General features: G+C 42.9%; 2 protein-coding genes across 8 annotated transcripts in view; both read right to left on the bottom strand.

Annotated features, from left to right (window-relative positions):
* The window catches only part of numb (NUMB endocytic adaptor protein), a 39,990-nt gene extending 28,551 nt beyond the window's left edge, over positions 1-11,439 (bottom strand). For 2 of the 7 annotated variants that reach the window (XM_031579743.2, XM_031579740.2), the window contains exon 1: positions 11,124-11,436. The gene's annotated coding sequence lies outside the window, so the exon portion shown is untranslated. The other 5 variants (XM_031579738.2, XM_031579737.2, XM_031579741.2 and 2 more) reach the window with 5 other exon arrangements.
* A 1,740-nt stretch (positions 11,440-13,179) lies between these two features.
* The window catches only part of galnt16 (UDP-N-acetyl-alpha-D-galactosamine:polypeptide N-acetylgalactosaminyltransferase 16), a 20,165-nt gene continuing 18,139 nt past the window's right edge, over positions 13,180-15,205 (bottom strand). The window contains exon 15 of the mRNA XM_012826258.3: positions 13,180-14,344. Within this exon, the coding sequence (XP_012681712.1) occupies positions 14,201-14,344 (144 nt within the window). The 3' untranslated portion in view covers positions 13,180-14,200. The remainder of the gene's footprint in view (positions 14,345-15,205) is intronic.

Here is a 15,205-nt window from a genome sequence, read left to right as displayed (position 1 = left end):
GAAGGGAGTACTCGTTAATTTATAAGATTTAGTCTTTAGAAGAAAAACTAACTTTTAATCGCGATGAATCTAGATTAATGAATTTCAAAATGTGAGCTTAATTAGTTAATTTTTTTAATCTATTGACAGCATTAATTTATTTATAATCAGATTTTTTTTCGAGAAAAACAAAAAACGAGGGTCAGTTGCGTTTATGAGCACCGGCTTCTAGCTGTCGGCTCCGCTGCTTAAGAGTACAGCAGCGCATATTTTCAAGTGTAACCATTGAACACATCCCTTTAACTGCCACAAGAGTTGACCATCTTGTAAGTTTAACTGCCAAAGAGTTGTTCATCTTGTAATAAAGATCTCAATGAGGGAACACGCTGTGTTTTTTCTATTTTCACTGCATTTTAATATAGCCTATAAATAGTGAATTTTAATATAAAAATATTAATGATTAATCGGAAATTGATCGTTAATTCTCCAGACGATCAATTAAGATAATTTTATCTAATGCCCATCCCTACACACACATACACACTCATGGGATCACACACATACACACAGGCACCCTAGACAGAAGAAAGAGGGGTAAAGTTTGGACCAGCAGTGTCAGTCAACAGCAGACAAGTTCCACGTCATCATTCCTGCCAAGGGGTCATATCTGGGGTCAACAGCTCTCTCCACTCATGGAACCATTACTCACTACCAGGAGGAAATACTAGGCAATGTGTGTGTGTGTGTGTGTGTGTGTGTGTGTGTGTGTGTGTGTGTGTGTGTGTGTGTGTGTGTATCAGGGAGCAAAACTAGTACCCGCCAACAGCGTGTGCATTTCTGTGTTGGCGAGTGAATGGTGGCGGTTACTGCAGTTACTGTTGGCCTCTTCGATCTGATCGTGTTAAAGCGGCTGGCCACATCTTCACGACAGGAAGAGGAGGAGGGGGTGAGACAGACACACAGCATAAGCTACACACTTGCACAATCCGAAGAACTTCTGCACCGTTGTTGTCAAACCTGAAGCAACCGGCATTACCTCAGCTAACATTGCTACAGCTCGGCTTATTCCTGCCACAATTCAGTGTGAGGTAGGGGTTGCACAAAGGAGCCTACGAGATAATCTAATCAGTTATCTCGAGTTTCTGCAGTCACATCTCGTACTTGCGCATAGTTTTGTATTCAAGTTTGACCCATGAACGTGACCCATCAGAGAACCAGCCTCCAATCTATATGTATGCCCTCGTTTAAATGCAAATGCATATGTTTCATATTTGGGGAAGATGGATTATATAAGTGTCAAAACGTTGTACACAAACAGCATAGGCCTATATTTGCTATAGTGTGTGAGGCCTTTATTCCTCTGTTCCATGTCAAAATAGGGTGTTCTTTCACCATGCAGATAGAAACATCACTGGTTAAACACAACGAGGAACAGGTGAAAACAAAGCAGCCAATGAATCAGTTCAGGGTCTGAGGCAGAGACACAAGGAACAGAAGCACATGGCCACATAAAAACACATAATTAGCCAAATATAGTTTGGTTCAAGGCATTAACTTAATAGTTTGTGCATTTACTAATTAAAACATGATCTTTCCAGTGGTATGTTTATGTTTAAGATAGACTTTGTTGTACATGGGCAATATGTGCTTGAAATACAGGTGCAAAATATTTTGTTCTTTTTTCAATGCCTCGTAAAAAAAAATGTAATTGATTTCTTTCAGACATACACCTAATTGGTTAGAAAGCACTGTAATGTGTATTATAAATCAAAATGTAAAAGATCTGATGTGGTTCAGTGTGAAGATATATTGCTCCAAAGCAAAGTCAGGAAAATATCGTAAAATCTGTTGATTTGAAAATTAGATGCAAGCAAAGATGACTAAATTCATATTTAAGGCTTAGGCAAAATTTGTATCTTGGGCAACGGTAGAATGTTGATAATAATAATGTTACAATATCCCTGATATCAATACTTTATTGCTTTTAATTTTTTTTCAATGAATCATTACATTTAAAATGTTATGCTTTTCTCTATATTCAGAGATGTGCTAATATTTGAGAGATGTACACGCAACAACCCCTGCCCCCGCTCCCCCCTCGAGTACTCCATTTTTTTCAGGCAAGAAGTAGCCTCGTGGTGACCCACGGAAATGGCTTCATTATTCAGATGGTAGCTACAATGCACTGCAGTGTTTGTAGAGCGGTCGTGAGGGACAATATTATGCAAAATTCTTTGATCACTGGCTCGTCCATCACGAAAGTTGTTCTATCTATCAGAGCTTGCACTGCCACAAAAGACATTTTCTCCATTGATTTTAGGCTGGTGGTTGTCTGCTTATTAGTATTAGTATGCTCATTAAGCATTTCAATCAATTTTAAGGTATGAATTGTATGAAGATAAAATAATAGTATAATAGCCCTGAAAGCCATACTGATAGTAAAACTTGTCTGATTTCTTAAACTTATCCTCCATATACAGAGTACAATGAAATTAAAATTACACATGAAGGTAGTATACTACTGATTTTCACAAATAATGTTGTGAAAAGCATGCCCGGTAACATTTTTCATCTACCAGTCACTTTGGCTGGTAGGCCAAAAGTTAATTTTGCTTCCTGGTGTGTGCGCGTGTGTGTGTGCGTGCATGTTGACACAGCAGCATGACTCCAGAGATCAGAGAGGAAGAGGAACGTCCTGCTAAGAGAACAGACATTCAATATCTTCATTTAGCGCACCCACAAACTCCCACTCAACACTCCTGTAGATGGATGTGGACACACTGAGCCCCAGCTTAGTGCAGTGCTTAGGCTACATGATGGCAGGTGCACATACCAGTGCAAAGATTCAGGTATTTTCAGCCTGAGACTGACAATCGATAACTGCTAGCAAGTCCCCTCTCACCCCCACCCCCACCGCACCACAAAGCAAAGCAAACAAAAAATACTGCAGTAGTGCTCACACTAGAATGCAGGTTGAGGGACTAATGCAAGGCTACAAAGAAAGATAAACCTATGGACTATAAGATGCTTAATTCTTTTTACTACATGTTTTCCTCACAGGCAGACAAGCGTGTTAACCATTTATGTACCCACTCCATGTCTGTGCTTCAGCAGCTATGTGACTTGAAGCTCCCACAGCTGAAATGCCGGTTTAAAGGTATTTGGGGCACATTTGGAAACAGTGCTGTGTGAGCTGGTAAAGACTGCAGTATGTTTTAAAAGATCTCTGCTCTCCTGCAGGGCTGTGCGGTGCTAAGATGAACAATTTAATCGTAAAATCATGAAATAGCACAACGTGTATGACGAATCACAAAGGTATTTCATGCAAGCTGGTTGTGAGTGTGCATGCAAAAAAAGCGTACTGCATGCATTCATGTGTCTGTGTTGGAATTTAAAGAGCTTGTTTGTACGTGACAGTGAACAGGAAGGGGACACTGTAATGCGGTCCTGGTGCAAGTGCAATGATGAAACTGGTGGTGTAGGCCTATTCTCGCGGAGTGTGTGTGTGTGTGTGGCAAGAGAGTATAGAGCAGGGACTGACACCTGAGCCTACAGGGGAGGCCCATGTTCATGCTTTATTCAGCTCTCTCATCATCCATTCATCAGAGACAGAGAACCAGAGAACCAGAGAGAGAGAGCTGACAACGAGGAAATCAGTGAGGCAAAAGACATACTCTGCTACCGATAGATTCTGCACTGCTGCCCATCTCAACCCATCGCAACAGACACAAGGTGAAACAGAGAGGGGGAGAAACTGGTATATTTTGTGGGGGTGCGGTGGGTGGGGTTCCCCCTGAATGTCTGACCTGAGGCTGTCAAAAAATCTTCATTCTTGTAAGGCGAGCTCTAAAGGCAAATTGGTAGAAGAAAGCAGGTGACACAAAAACACTGCTTAACCACGTAATGTCATCATATCCCATCCGACCAGTCTGACAACCACTAGAGACTCGGGTGAGTGTCTCAGGTGACACACCTTTTCACCTGGCTCATACCAAACAAGGGCATATCCGGCACGATATGTTGTCTTTACCTTTCTCTGTCTCTCTCTCTCTGCTCACACCTCTGATAAAGACTGCTGAAAGAGCCCTTTGTGTGTCTCACATGACAATGAGCTGGTATTGTATGAGGCCGCTGAGGCAAGTAACGCCCCTCATTCTGCAGAGAAGTGAAAAGATAGGGGGCCCCGGACAGGGCCAGGCAGAACCCCAATTACAGAGAGGCTAAATGGCAGCAGCTCAAATCCAGGCCCTCAACCGGGTCACTAATAGACTGGCTGCCATTCCACAGCTCTGGGAAGGGGCCAAAAGCAGTGGGCTAGAACTGGGAAATGGGAAAGTAAGATTGGAAAAACTGGAAAAGACTGCAAAGCCTATGCTTCTGCTTCCACTAAACATAAGAGGCAAGGAGATGCAAATCACACACTGACGATGGCTTAGGCCGAAACGCGTCTGGGGATAAACTGGTCAAAATAAATAAGCAAAGAGACAAGCTTGAGAGTGCGTTTTTTTCTACTTTAAGAAGATGCAAAGCCTCATTGTCGGTTCTCTCTATCTGTGAGAATATGTGGTTCTAGGCTTATTAACACAGAGTAAAACATGTGAAGCAATTAGAGAGAGAGACACTCAGCCTAACCTCTCCTCACACGCAGGAGCTCTCCCCTGATGGCAGGCACAAGCCAGGGTTCACTGACGTAACCAAGAGGAAAGGAAATGCTCTCTTCTCGGTTCCTCTACCCGGCAGAGGAATGCACATTCCTTCCTCATGACTCCAACTTATCAATGGGAGGATGGTCCATCTGATGCATATCACCTCTGGTTTGTAAGTGTGACTGAGTGAGTGAGGGAGGGAGTAGCCTATAATATCCAAGACTTCAGTGAAATATTAGTTAAGATCCTGCTACTTATAATAGGACACATTCTGTCACCACAAGCTAAGTCTAGTCATTAAGTTGTTGACAACTAAGACATGGATGATGGTGAGAATACCTTCAGTAATGCAAGCTAGTTTATGTCTCGTCAACAAGAGGTAGGCCTATGTTACATCCTGAGTTTACATCGTGCTTTCAAGCTTTTGTAAGCCCACGTTAAATAAAGTTAATGTGGTGGTGACAGACTGACGGCTCCCAGTTTACAGGCAATCCACCTGTTGCCATGTAGCCTACCTCTAAAATTTGAACTGTTGTGAGTTTAGGTGTCGACGTTCTGAAGTATTGGGAGGGTTGTGCTGCACATGCGCCCTCTCACAACCCTCACAAACAACAGACACTATATACTAATTCCAACTAAATATCTAAACGGAACTATAGATGTACACTCGGAGAAGGTTCCTTTTCAGTGCATAGAACTCTCATTGTAGATGTTACGTTCATTCGGGTCCGATGCTCTGCAAATGTGTTTTTCAGTTCATTCAGCTTTGGACACTCCGCAAAAACAGGCACAGTGCCTTTAGCCTTTCTATGGGAGGGAAAACCCAGCATCACCTAACAAAATACAAGGTATGACAGTAAACGGAATACACAGAAGAGAGACCATACCAATACACTATGAGAGAACCCAAACACAATCCAACCGTTTCTTAAATCTCAGACAGACCATATTAAAAAACCATTCCACATGAAACACCAGGACTTTTCAACTAGCATCCAGAAACTCTAAAAAAGGAATGCCCTTAGTGCAGTATCTAGGCTAGGTTTGTGACACAGATGGGCTTTACTGGCGTAGTCTAGAATTTGATCAGGTAAGACACATAGAGTTAATCGATTGTAGATCTCGAGGGGCAAGGCACGTAGACTCTATGGGAACTCGTCTTCCTGTTTACTGTGGATATGAACCATGGCACAGTGTCCCTGTGGGGTGTGCTGTGAATCTGAACCATGGCACAGTGTGTCTCTGGGCCTTCTGCCCCTTCTGTTACACAACAAAGCAGACTGGTCCAGGCAGAGCTTCCAGGCCAGGCATGAGTCAGCAAAGAGCAGACTTCAGCCCAGTAAGGGGGCCCTGCACCAACTGTCTATCCTGAGAATCCACCCTCAGTTCCCAAGAGTCAGCATATCTCCCATACTGCACTTCACCAGTCCTATGTGAGTGTGTCTGTAGAGGGAGACTTCACCAAAATGTCTTGTTTCATACTTTGTACTCAATTAGCATAGGTTCAGGAGTGGAGAGCAGCAGCTGGGCGGGAAAAAAAGTAGGTCTTGAGTCTTACCTACATCCGACATTGTGATTTGAGTTTACACCGAGTGCACCAAGCCTGACTGACCACTGGTCTTATGATGGGCTTCCAGGTGAATACACACAAAACAATCATTGTTGCCACCACAAAGCGCACTCTAACTTCTCCGTTCAAACAACCTGGAGGATATGGATAACGAAACCCAAAACAAAAAGGAAAACGAATGTTCTAATTCTTGAGCGTCAGGTCCATAGAAATGGTTTGGTTTTCTTTCCGTAGCAACCGTTGCCAGTAGTAAATAAAACGAACTTACGGGATCATTGTTAATGCGCATTTCAGAACGTTAGGTGCATTCGATAACACTCTGACGAATGCCGCTGTTATTATTACCATGCATACTAGTCTGACTTTCCAACTTACACCTGCTCCATACTAGGCGTAAAACGCTAGGCTCCAGGTGCAACACATGCAGGGCTTAAGTCGAAATGGTGCACAAGTCACAACTTTAAGTCGGACGTAATGTTATACCCAGAGGTACGCCTAGCTAGTGCACTCTGAGCAACTTCCTGTTTGTGTTTCCATGGAACTGAGACAACCACAACAAGTCTCTAATGTCAAAACAAAACAACAAAACAACACCACCACTTGCGCATGGTGCAAGCTGCAGTTAGAGACCAGACATAGGCCTAGGCAATGCCCTCTGTCATCCAGCATTGAACTGCACTATGTGTGTTTGCGAGTGCATTGTGCTTTGCAATTGATGGAAATGATCCTTCAGTCCTTCTTAACATGTTCTGAACAGTGTGAAATAGAGATTAAGCTGAAACAAAGGCACGACTCCTTGGATCTCTAATCACATCCTCATCAAGTCCTAATGAGGGGCCCTGGCCGCTGAATAACCCATGAGCAGCAGGCAGCGCACAGCAGGCTCCTGCATCACCCTGCCAGCGGACAGCCTCTCTGTTCATTACAGATATGCTCCTGACCACTACAATTCACACCACAGTTTCCACTCTGTCACATTAGAACCATCTCTAACTATCCTAAATGAATTAGGGCTACAAAGACCTGGGTGCTTTGAGCTGTTCTCACAGAATAAGTCATCCCATCAGCATGAGTAAAAGATCAGTGCTTGAGTTTGATGTCTTGGTGTTAGAGGAATTAATCCAGACTGGTGGGATGTAATCAGTGGCCGGCACCGGCAGATCTGTAGGCTCTGTGTAATCACACTGGCACAAAAGCCAGGAAAGACTGTGTGTGTGTAGTGCCTCAACCAATCCAGTTAATGGAACATGCTCCAGTCCAATTCTAAGAAGTGCAAAATAACAGGCCTAGTCTGACACTTCACAGATTCGGTGCCAAGGACTACATGTATTTGAATACCTGTGTCAGAGTGTGCTTTTTAGCCCTGGCCATATCTGTCTCATGATTGAGTCATGATAGCATGCAGATTGAGTGTGAAAGTGTCTCTGCAGTGTGGTGCCCTCTGTTTAAGTGGATATCTCTACAGAGAGAGGCAGAACTACAAACAGTAAAGCCCATGTCTGGCTGTTGAGTGTAGTGCTTAAAGTGTTAGCATAGGACTGGCTTAACCTACTCCTTCACACTGCGGCTGTGCTATTTTAGGCTGGTTTGGACTGGAAATGGGGTCAGCAGAACACGGTTTAGTCAGAGAATAAGTAATTGCACTTTCAGGTTCAGAGCCCTCATAATAATAGAGAATCAACAGAACAACCATCAATCAAACGGAGAGCAAATGGCACCACCTCACCACACAGTGAAACAGCCGACATATGACCGGGGGAAAAAGCAATGACATACTCAATGAGGCACGTGTCCTGATTATATTATGGACAGTCAGTGTTTAGGGTCTTCATTAAGAGGGTTACCTTTAACTGCCCACATACCAGCCCTCCTGTATTTTAAGTAAGCAGATTTCTATAAGCATCACAAAAATACATTTAGACATTTATATCAGATCTATGTCTGGACACATAAACCACAAAGTAAGACAGAAACCGTCTAGACCTAGGCCAACTATTAACCAGGTATAAGGTAAATCTTGACAAGCAGTATGGTGCTGCTTAAGACCGAGGCTTCAGAGGGTGAAGTAGTTCTCTGTGCCTTGAACCGCCATAGCCATAATGTCTACTATGACGCATCCTCCAGTTAACCATGGATATGGATGTGATATCATGGGACTTTATGGTACTTATCAAGAGAGACTACCTGGCATGACTAATCAATCAAAGTGATTGGAAGGCCTCCAGGGCTATTGTGCCAAGCTGCCTTTCCAGCACAGGTTGATAACAGAGACACCATCTTTGCCTGTTTCACAAGACATCTACCTTCCTCACAGCATATCCTACTACAACCACACAGTTCCTCGGGGCACACTGCAGCTTTCAAGAAACAACATGAATTTGTGTGTATGCTAAAGTTATGTAGGGCAGTTCAACACGCGCTTTGCTTATAGGCCTTGGCCTAGCTGGTGTGTCTTCACAGATTCCAGACATCTTCAGGTCAAAGCAAGGCCCCCTGAGAAACCAGGGATAAGCTTGGGAACAACAGTGTTATCATCACTGCCAGTCAACCAGCTTTCTGCCGGCATGTTATCCATTAACTACCCTGCAGCTGAAAGTGACCAACAATAAATAGCAGAGATGACAGATTCACCTTTCTTATTCCTCAATGGTACAACATTTCATTCAGGTTTTCCACGTCTGTTCAGCTCAAACATTCAGAACACAATTCAAGCTAATAATTCACTAAGACAGGTATTGGCTGTATTCATGAGATGAGTGTACCGACATTGGGCACAGGAAATCCAATGAGCATAGTAACATGGACGCAGACATGTTTGCTCATTGAACAACAGGAAGGCAGGTAGATTGCGACACTAAAATCCAACTACGATGACTAATTGGAAGGCTATACACATGTCCATGGGGCGTAAGGTTTCAGCAAGCCAGGCCAACCCCTTACTTTCAAAGTCACAGGTTGGATATCGGGTGAAACTTGACTGCAGTTTCCATTAAAAATAGCCTTCTGAGACAATAACTTACTTCGCCTAGAGATTTTTAGAGCTGCTATACATTCTAAAGCGGGATTTGGAGACTCGCTCATGCTCTGTGATGCTAACTTTGAGAAAGTTCAGAAGTACATTGAGACAGGAGAAAAACGCTCATATAAATGTATGTTCCACGAAAGACACTTGATGTTATGTAAACTAGCTGTGATATGGCATGTAAACTAGCCGTGACATGGCATATAATGTGCCGACAAGTGCAAGCTTTGGCTCTTGTCATCTTCTCACAGGATTGCAATATTTTGACAAGTCTATTAGCAAAATTCGGTTTTGAAACATGTTCACTCATAACCTACGTCGCAACCTCGTGTCCCAATCAGCCGACAAATCTAATCCTTATAATAAAACAAAATTATATTTAAGAGGGTGTAGTAAAATAAACTTTTATGTAATCCTGTGTATACATCCCCTTGTCCACTGTACTCTCTCAACTAGCGATACAGTAACTTTGCTACCTTCAAAAGACAAGTATGTATTATGGCTGGCTAATGTAACAACCTGAGATGGTTGTTTCACCTTTATAGCCATTACCATCAACGTGAAGGACTAGCAGAAGTCGTCCCAAATTTATAAAAGTAGGTGGCTAGATCTTCTAGCTGTCTCACAGGTCATTTCACTGACACACATTTACACAACAGCAAAACGTACCGGTTGTCGTTATCCAGCTGGAAATTAATACTGATGTTCAGCCTCTCGACTTAGCCTCCAAGCTACGCAGCGAGAAATGGCATTGGTCCAGATGTGCCGCATTTTGCTGGAGCTAGCGAGCTATTCTAACAAGGTAGCCGAGGGGAATATTCAAAGTCCAGAGCGATATACAAAGAACAGGTTAACTATGATGGTGATCTAGCTGGCTTAATGTCTAACATTAAGATGGGAGCTAGTTAGCTGATGGTATTTAGCCATTTAATGTTGACGTCAGTTAGCTAGTTATGAAGGGTCTGTCATGTTGAAATTAGCTGGCGGTAGTTAGCCAACTACTACTAGCTGTTAGGTTAGCCACCAAAGGCAGAATTTGTTTGCAAACAAGGATATTAAGATAGCTGATCCATCCAAGTTAGATACGTTCTCTCCTAAAAATAGCTAACGGTAACTATCTGCCGATAGCTGTCTACTGTCAATTTAAAAATGCTAGCTACCAGCTTTCTCCTAACACATGAGATAACGAGATTGCTAAAGCATAACATTAATGTTAATTTTCTCAGTCAAACACTATCTAAGTGAACTATTATAGCGTTAACATTATCCAAGCTAGCCCTCAAATATTAGCTCAGCAAGGTAAGCACGTATAGGTAAGTTATCGATCGCTAGTAGGTTATCCAAGTTTTAATTATGTCTGGTAATGTTAATTATCCTTAACGAAGAGGTGCGTTCAACCTTAGCGGTTATTCAACAGTGTTCATCGTTAGTCAACAATAGGCAGGCTTTCTTGGCTATCAGCTTTTTTTTACCAACTTAGGTTTTCGTCTGCTGATGTTACTTATCATATCGTATTTATGATAGCCAGCGATGGCAACACTAGCTAACACAGCTAACTATACAACTGATGGAACCCACCACTCAACTAGCGTTGGTCTGATGACAGGCAAGCTTGCACCAGAAGAAATGTTACCACAGCTTAGCTGACTGTTAATTTCTAGCCCTCCCAGCTAACTGCCCGTTCAAGTAGCTAACGTAGGCTCTCCAAATATGAGTGCACCACTTCTCACTCACCTCCAATCTGTCTAACCTAAAGTATATTACCAAGTTCGCTAACTAGCTCATGGAACATCCAGCTCGCATGCTGGTTAAGGTTAGTGATAAAATGAACGTTAGCTACGGTAACCTGATTATAACGTTAGCGATAGTTACCTTGTTAAAATGTTTCCCACTTGTCTCTCCTTACCTGATCAACACCCAATCCAGAAATGCGGGAAGCAAAGTGCAGTTGTCACCCAGTCAAGCCCAATATGAGGTGTGAGTAGTCCAAATTCAAAGAAAGTTACGTTATCGGAGATTACAGGACAATACTCCCACGACACGCAGTCACCTAACGTTTTCCAAACATCAGGCGTTTCACCCATAGGTTTCACCTGCCTCTCTTTCGCTCGCTATGCTCCTCGGTACACTAGCCGGTTCAACCAAACCTCACCCTTAGCAACGGACCGCCCTGTCTCCAAGAATTGGGCGGTTCCTTACTTCTCGGTAGTGCATCTGAATACACAGTTGCTTAAAATATGTGACAATCAAAATTGGGGAGGTACTATTTTTCCTGTGCGGTGTTTATGACTACAACAGCTCCTCCTTATTCTTAAAAAATGCCTGTATGGATCCATAACATTAGAACTTTGTATATTGTCTTACTGACATTTTCCCAGCTCTTTTCCTCAACCTCTCTGACCGGAAATATACAGTCAAACAGCTGTGTAGGCTATAACGTTAGAGTAAGTTTGATTGTAGCAAATTCCTTGGTATATTCGACAAAACATTTCGACAAGTTGGCTAGGTCTACCTTTGTCTGTATTCATTGCTCTAAGATTTGAGTGCGTTTTCAGCTAGGCAGTGCGGACTAGAGGCCATGCTAACACAGTGTTTTCTATGGTCTTTTTATTTCCAATGACATTACAACCCAATAAGTCCAAATAGGCTATAGGCCAACGTTTGTAATCCAGGAGGGATAGTGGTTAATGTATTTCTTCTTTATGTTTTAACAGTTAAAAACAAGAATGGAATATCATCACCATGTAAAACTAACAATTCATTGTAGCCACAATCTTATGATACGTAGGCCTATGCGCTGGCTCCGTTTAACATTAGGGTTACCTGATGAAGTAACTCTCCGTGCCTTCTCATAGTGACGGACAATTTACCTCTTAAATAGCCCTATCAGTACCCTGCATTCCAAGCATAGCTGTGTAAGGGCATAGACTAGAGTTCAGGCAGAGGCCTGTGGAGTAAAGCTGGAATGCCTAGCGTTCCCATGGACAGCAAGTTTGCTAGTGGGAGCACACACTTGTTTCAGCGGCTAAGCCTGTTGAGCTCTCCATCTCTTTCTCTCTCTCTTTCCTCTTTCCATCTCCGTTGATATTATCAGTTTATCTAATACTTTTGTATTTATTTAAAACAGTAACATGGATACTGATTGAACCGTACAGATACAGGGGCATATGCTACCGCATGCATACTGAACCATACCGATTTAAGATACTGTGCATGTATGCTTGTATGCTGTGTGTGTGTGTGTGTGTGTCTTTATGTTTTACAACGCTTGCTTCAGCCCCACATATTTATGTGGCACGAAGTGAGGGTCTCTGACTATTTCAAATAGAACTTCCTCAAACAGAAGCTTGGAGCAATAGTCAGTTGAAAGTCTCTTTCATTAACCATTTCCTTTTAAACACAAATGTCTTCCTCTAAATGCAATACTGAGTGTGTTAGGTAGATGTTTCCTGTTCTAACAGAAATGCTTAATTTAGCAAACTTCCTGTATAATTCTCTGTCACATAATTAATGATTATACTTAATTCAAGCCTACTGCTTAGTAGAGACAAATGGACGGATGGACACATGATTATCACAGGCTTATCTCACGAGGATGTTTGCTTCAGATGGGCAATAAACGATACTGCTGAGCAGATGGACTACATTTTATGGAAAGCACGCCATCTAGTGGGTGAAAAAGGCGTTGTGCTGACTGGTCTGGCTAATTGCCCATGGTCTGTATGGTGAGGAAAACAATAATCACAGTATGTCACACAATAAACAGGGCTGTTTCCAGATAAATGTCCCAGTGTTTTATCATACACTAATTAACTGGGTAATCTAATACACATGTAATTTCCCCTCTTTCAGTTAAATTCAATCTACAGAGCAATACGGTGCCTTGAGTTGTATGCAGCATTGTTTCTGCATGATTTGTGGCATAAATTGAATTACTGGAAGAAAGACAGATCACAGACATATCTGTTGCCATTTTTTATTCTTTTTTCAAATGACATGAATGGTCACTTATTCCAAAACAAAGCTTATTTAAGCCTCAAGTATTTACAAAAAGAATTTTAAGAACAAAACAAAAATTACAATAAAACATTCTTTGGGCTCACTGCATCATTTCCCTCAAACTCAAATGTGTTTTGGTTTTGGAGGTCATGCAAAATAAATGCCAGATGCTATGCATGGATGTGTGCATTGTTTAGCTCACCCCCCAAAACTGCAGGTCAGTCCATTTTGCATGAAACATTCCAGTGCTTTAATAAATTGCGCTCCATTTTCCATCTCTCATCTATTCGGAGTTACAATGAGCCGATCTTACGACCGTCGGGGCTGGTAGCTACTGCAATGTTTCTCTTGGCTCTAAAAGCAGCTCAATAATTTATGAGTGTCCTCATCCAGCCTACAAACATTTATTATTTTGAAATTAAAGACTTAAAAACAGGTTATGGCTGGGGCTTTCTACAATATATACAATATCACTTTGAGGAATGCACTGTGAAATTCATAGTCAAGACAGCAATTAAAACAATTAAACAGTCTACAGCTTCCATGGATTTAAGTCAAGAAGCGGGAAACCACATCGTCCACGAGAATGAGGATATACAGGTATGAGCTGTTTCAGAGAGTAAAAGGTGTCATAAATCTTGCCTCTTTGCTCTCTCTCTCTCTTCATCTGTCTATCTATCCCCAATATCATCAGTCTTACGGACCACAGAAAGAAATGTCACAAAACACCCCTTAGACCAAACACAATGGCATTAACCTTTGGACAAAAATAAACTCCTCTACTAGAAAGACAGCAGCATCTCCCGTCGACTACAGTGTGAAGACACGCTCCACACCCCCTGGGTCCTAATGCATGGCGAAGCATCACTGTGCGCCTCCCTCCGGACCTCCCCCTCCACCAAATGCTCTCCACCTAATCAATTCATCTTGCATTGTCCTTCTGCCACCGCTTCCTCCTTCTCACCATTGCCTCTCTGTGCAGGGTCAGGTGATGAGCTGGGGCTCCCAGGATTGGCTGGCCAGCTGGGGGTGACACTGGGTGATGACTGGCGGTCCAGCCGGGGGTTGGCTGTCAAGGCAGAGACCGCTGACTATGTGCTGCAAGGCGGGGCCTTTTGGCTTCCACTTCTGCACAGGTGGAAAGAAAAAGAGCGTGAAATAGGGGCCCGCTGTTAACACAAAGAGCAATACTTCATCCTTGTTTGGCATGCTTTAAATCTACACATCTACACAGCTAATTTTTTATTAGTGAAATAAAACACCAGCTGTGCAACAAGGCAGTTTTTCCTCTGAGCACATGTGGACCATGTGTGTGTGTGGGTCTAATGTGTGCTGCGCGTGCTACTCTCAATTGCTCTGGCTGTGATGGAGCAGCTGTCGTTACACAGGGTGTGGTTGCTCTGGACATCCCACGACACCTGAACACAACACTGGACCATCTGGTGTGGGGTGAGAAAGGTGAGTGAGTTCATGCCGGATGGAGCCAGGGCACGGCGTCTGGTGCAAGTCGTGCGGACCCCGGGTCTTGGCATGGTGGCCAGGCAGCAGGTTTGAGTTAGGATTGAGTAATGGAGCCGCGGGAGTCTGACTCAGCCCTGGATTACAGTAATCAGGTGGCTAACTGCAGTGCTTGCGCTGGCAGGCATGGGCCGACCCATGGAGGAACAGACAACAGATACGCAAGAGCAGTCAAGAGGGCATGCCGCCTCAGTCTGGTGCATAACACTTCCACACAAACACACTGTCTGCCAGCCGGGACTATTGAAAAGTGGATCTTTCCTTATGTCTAATTTTAGCCTGTGTGACTGAACAAGAACAGTCACTTTGTGCATAATGACAGTGGTAATGGTAGTGATGTCTACAGTACGTAATGATACAATCAACTGTGCAGTTTTTTTTATAATTATAAAGTATAAGTATAAAAGTATAATTTCTTCTTAAGGAGGTAGAGCCAACGGAACATGTTTTGTTTGATACTGCCAAAATATA

The sequence above is a fragment of the Clupea harengus genome, chromosome 14 (genome assembly GCF_900700415.2).
Source record: "Clupea harengus chromosome 14, Ch_v2.0.2, whole genome shotgun sequence".
NCBI lineage: Eukaryota > Metazoa > Chordata > Actinopteri > Clupeiformes > Clupeidae > Clupea > Clupea harengus.
This window is presented reverse-complemented; position numbering and strand designations above follow the sequence as displayed.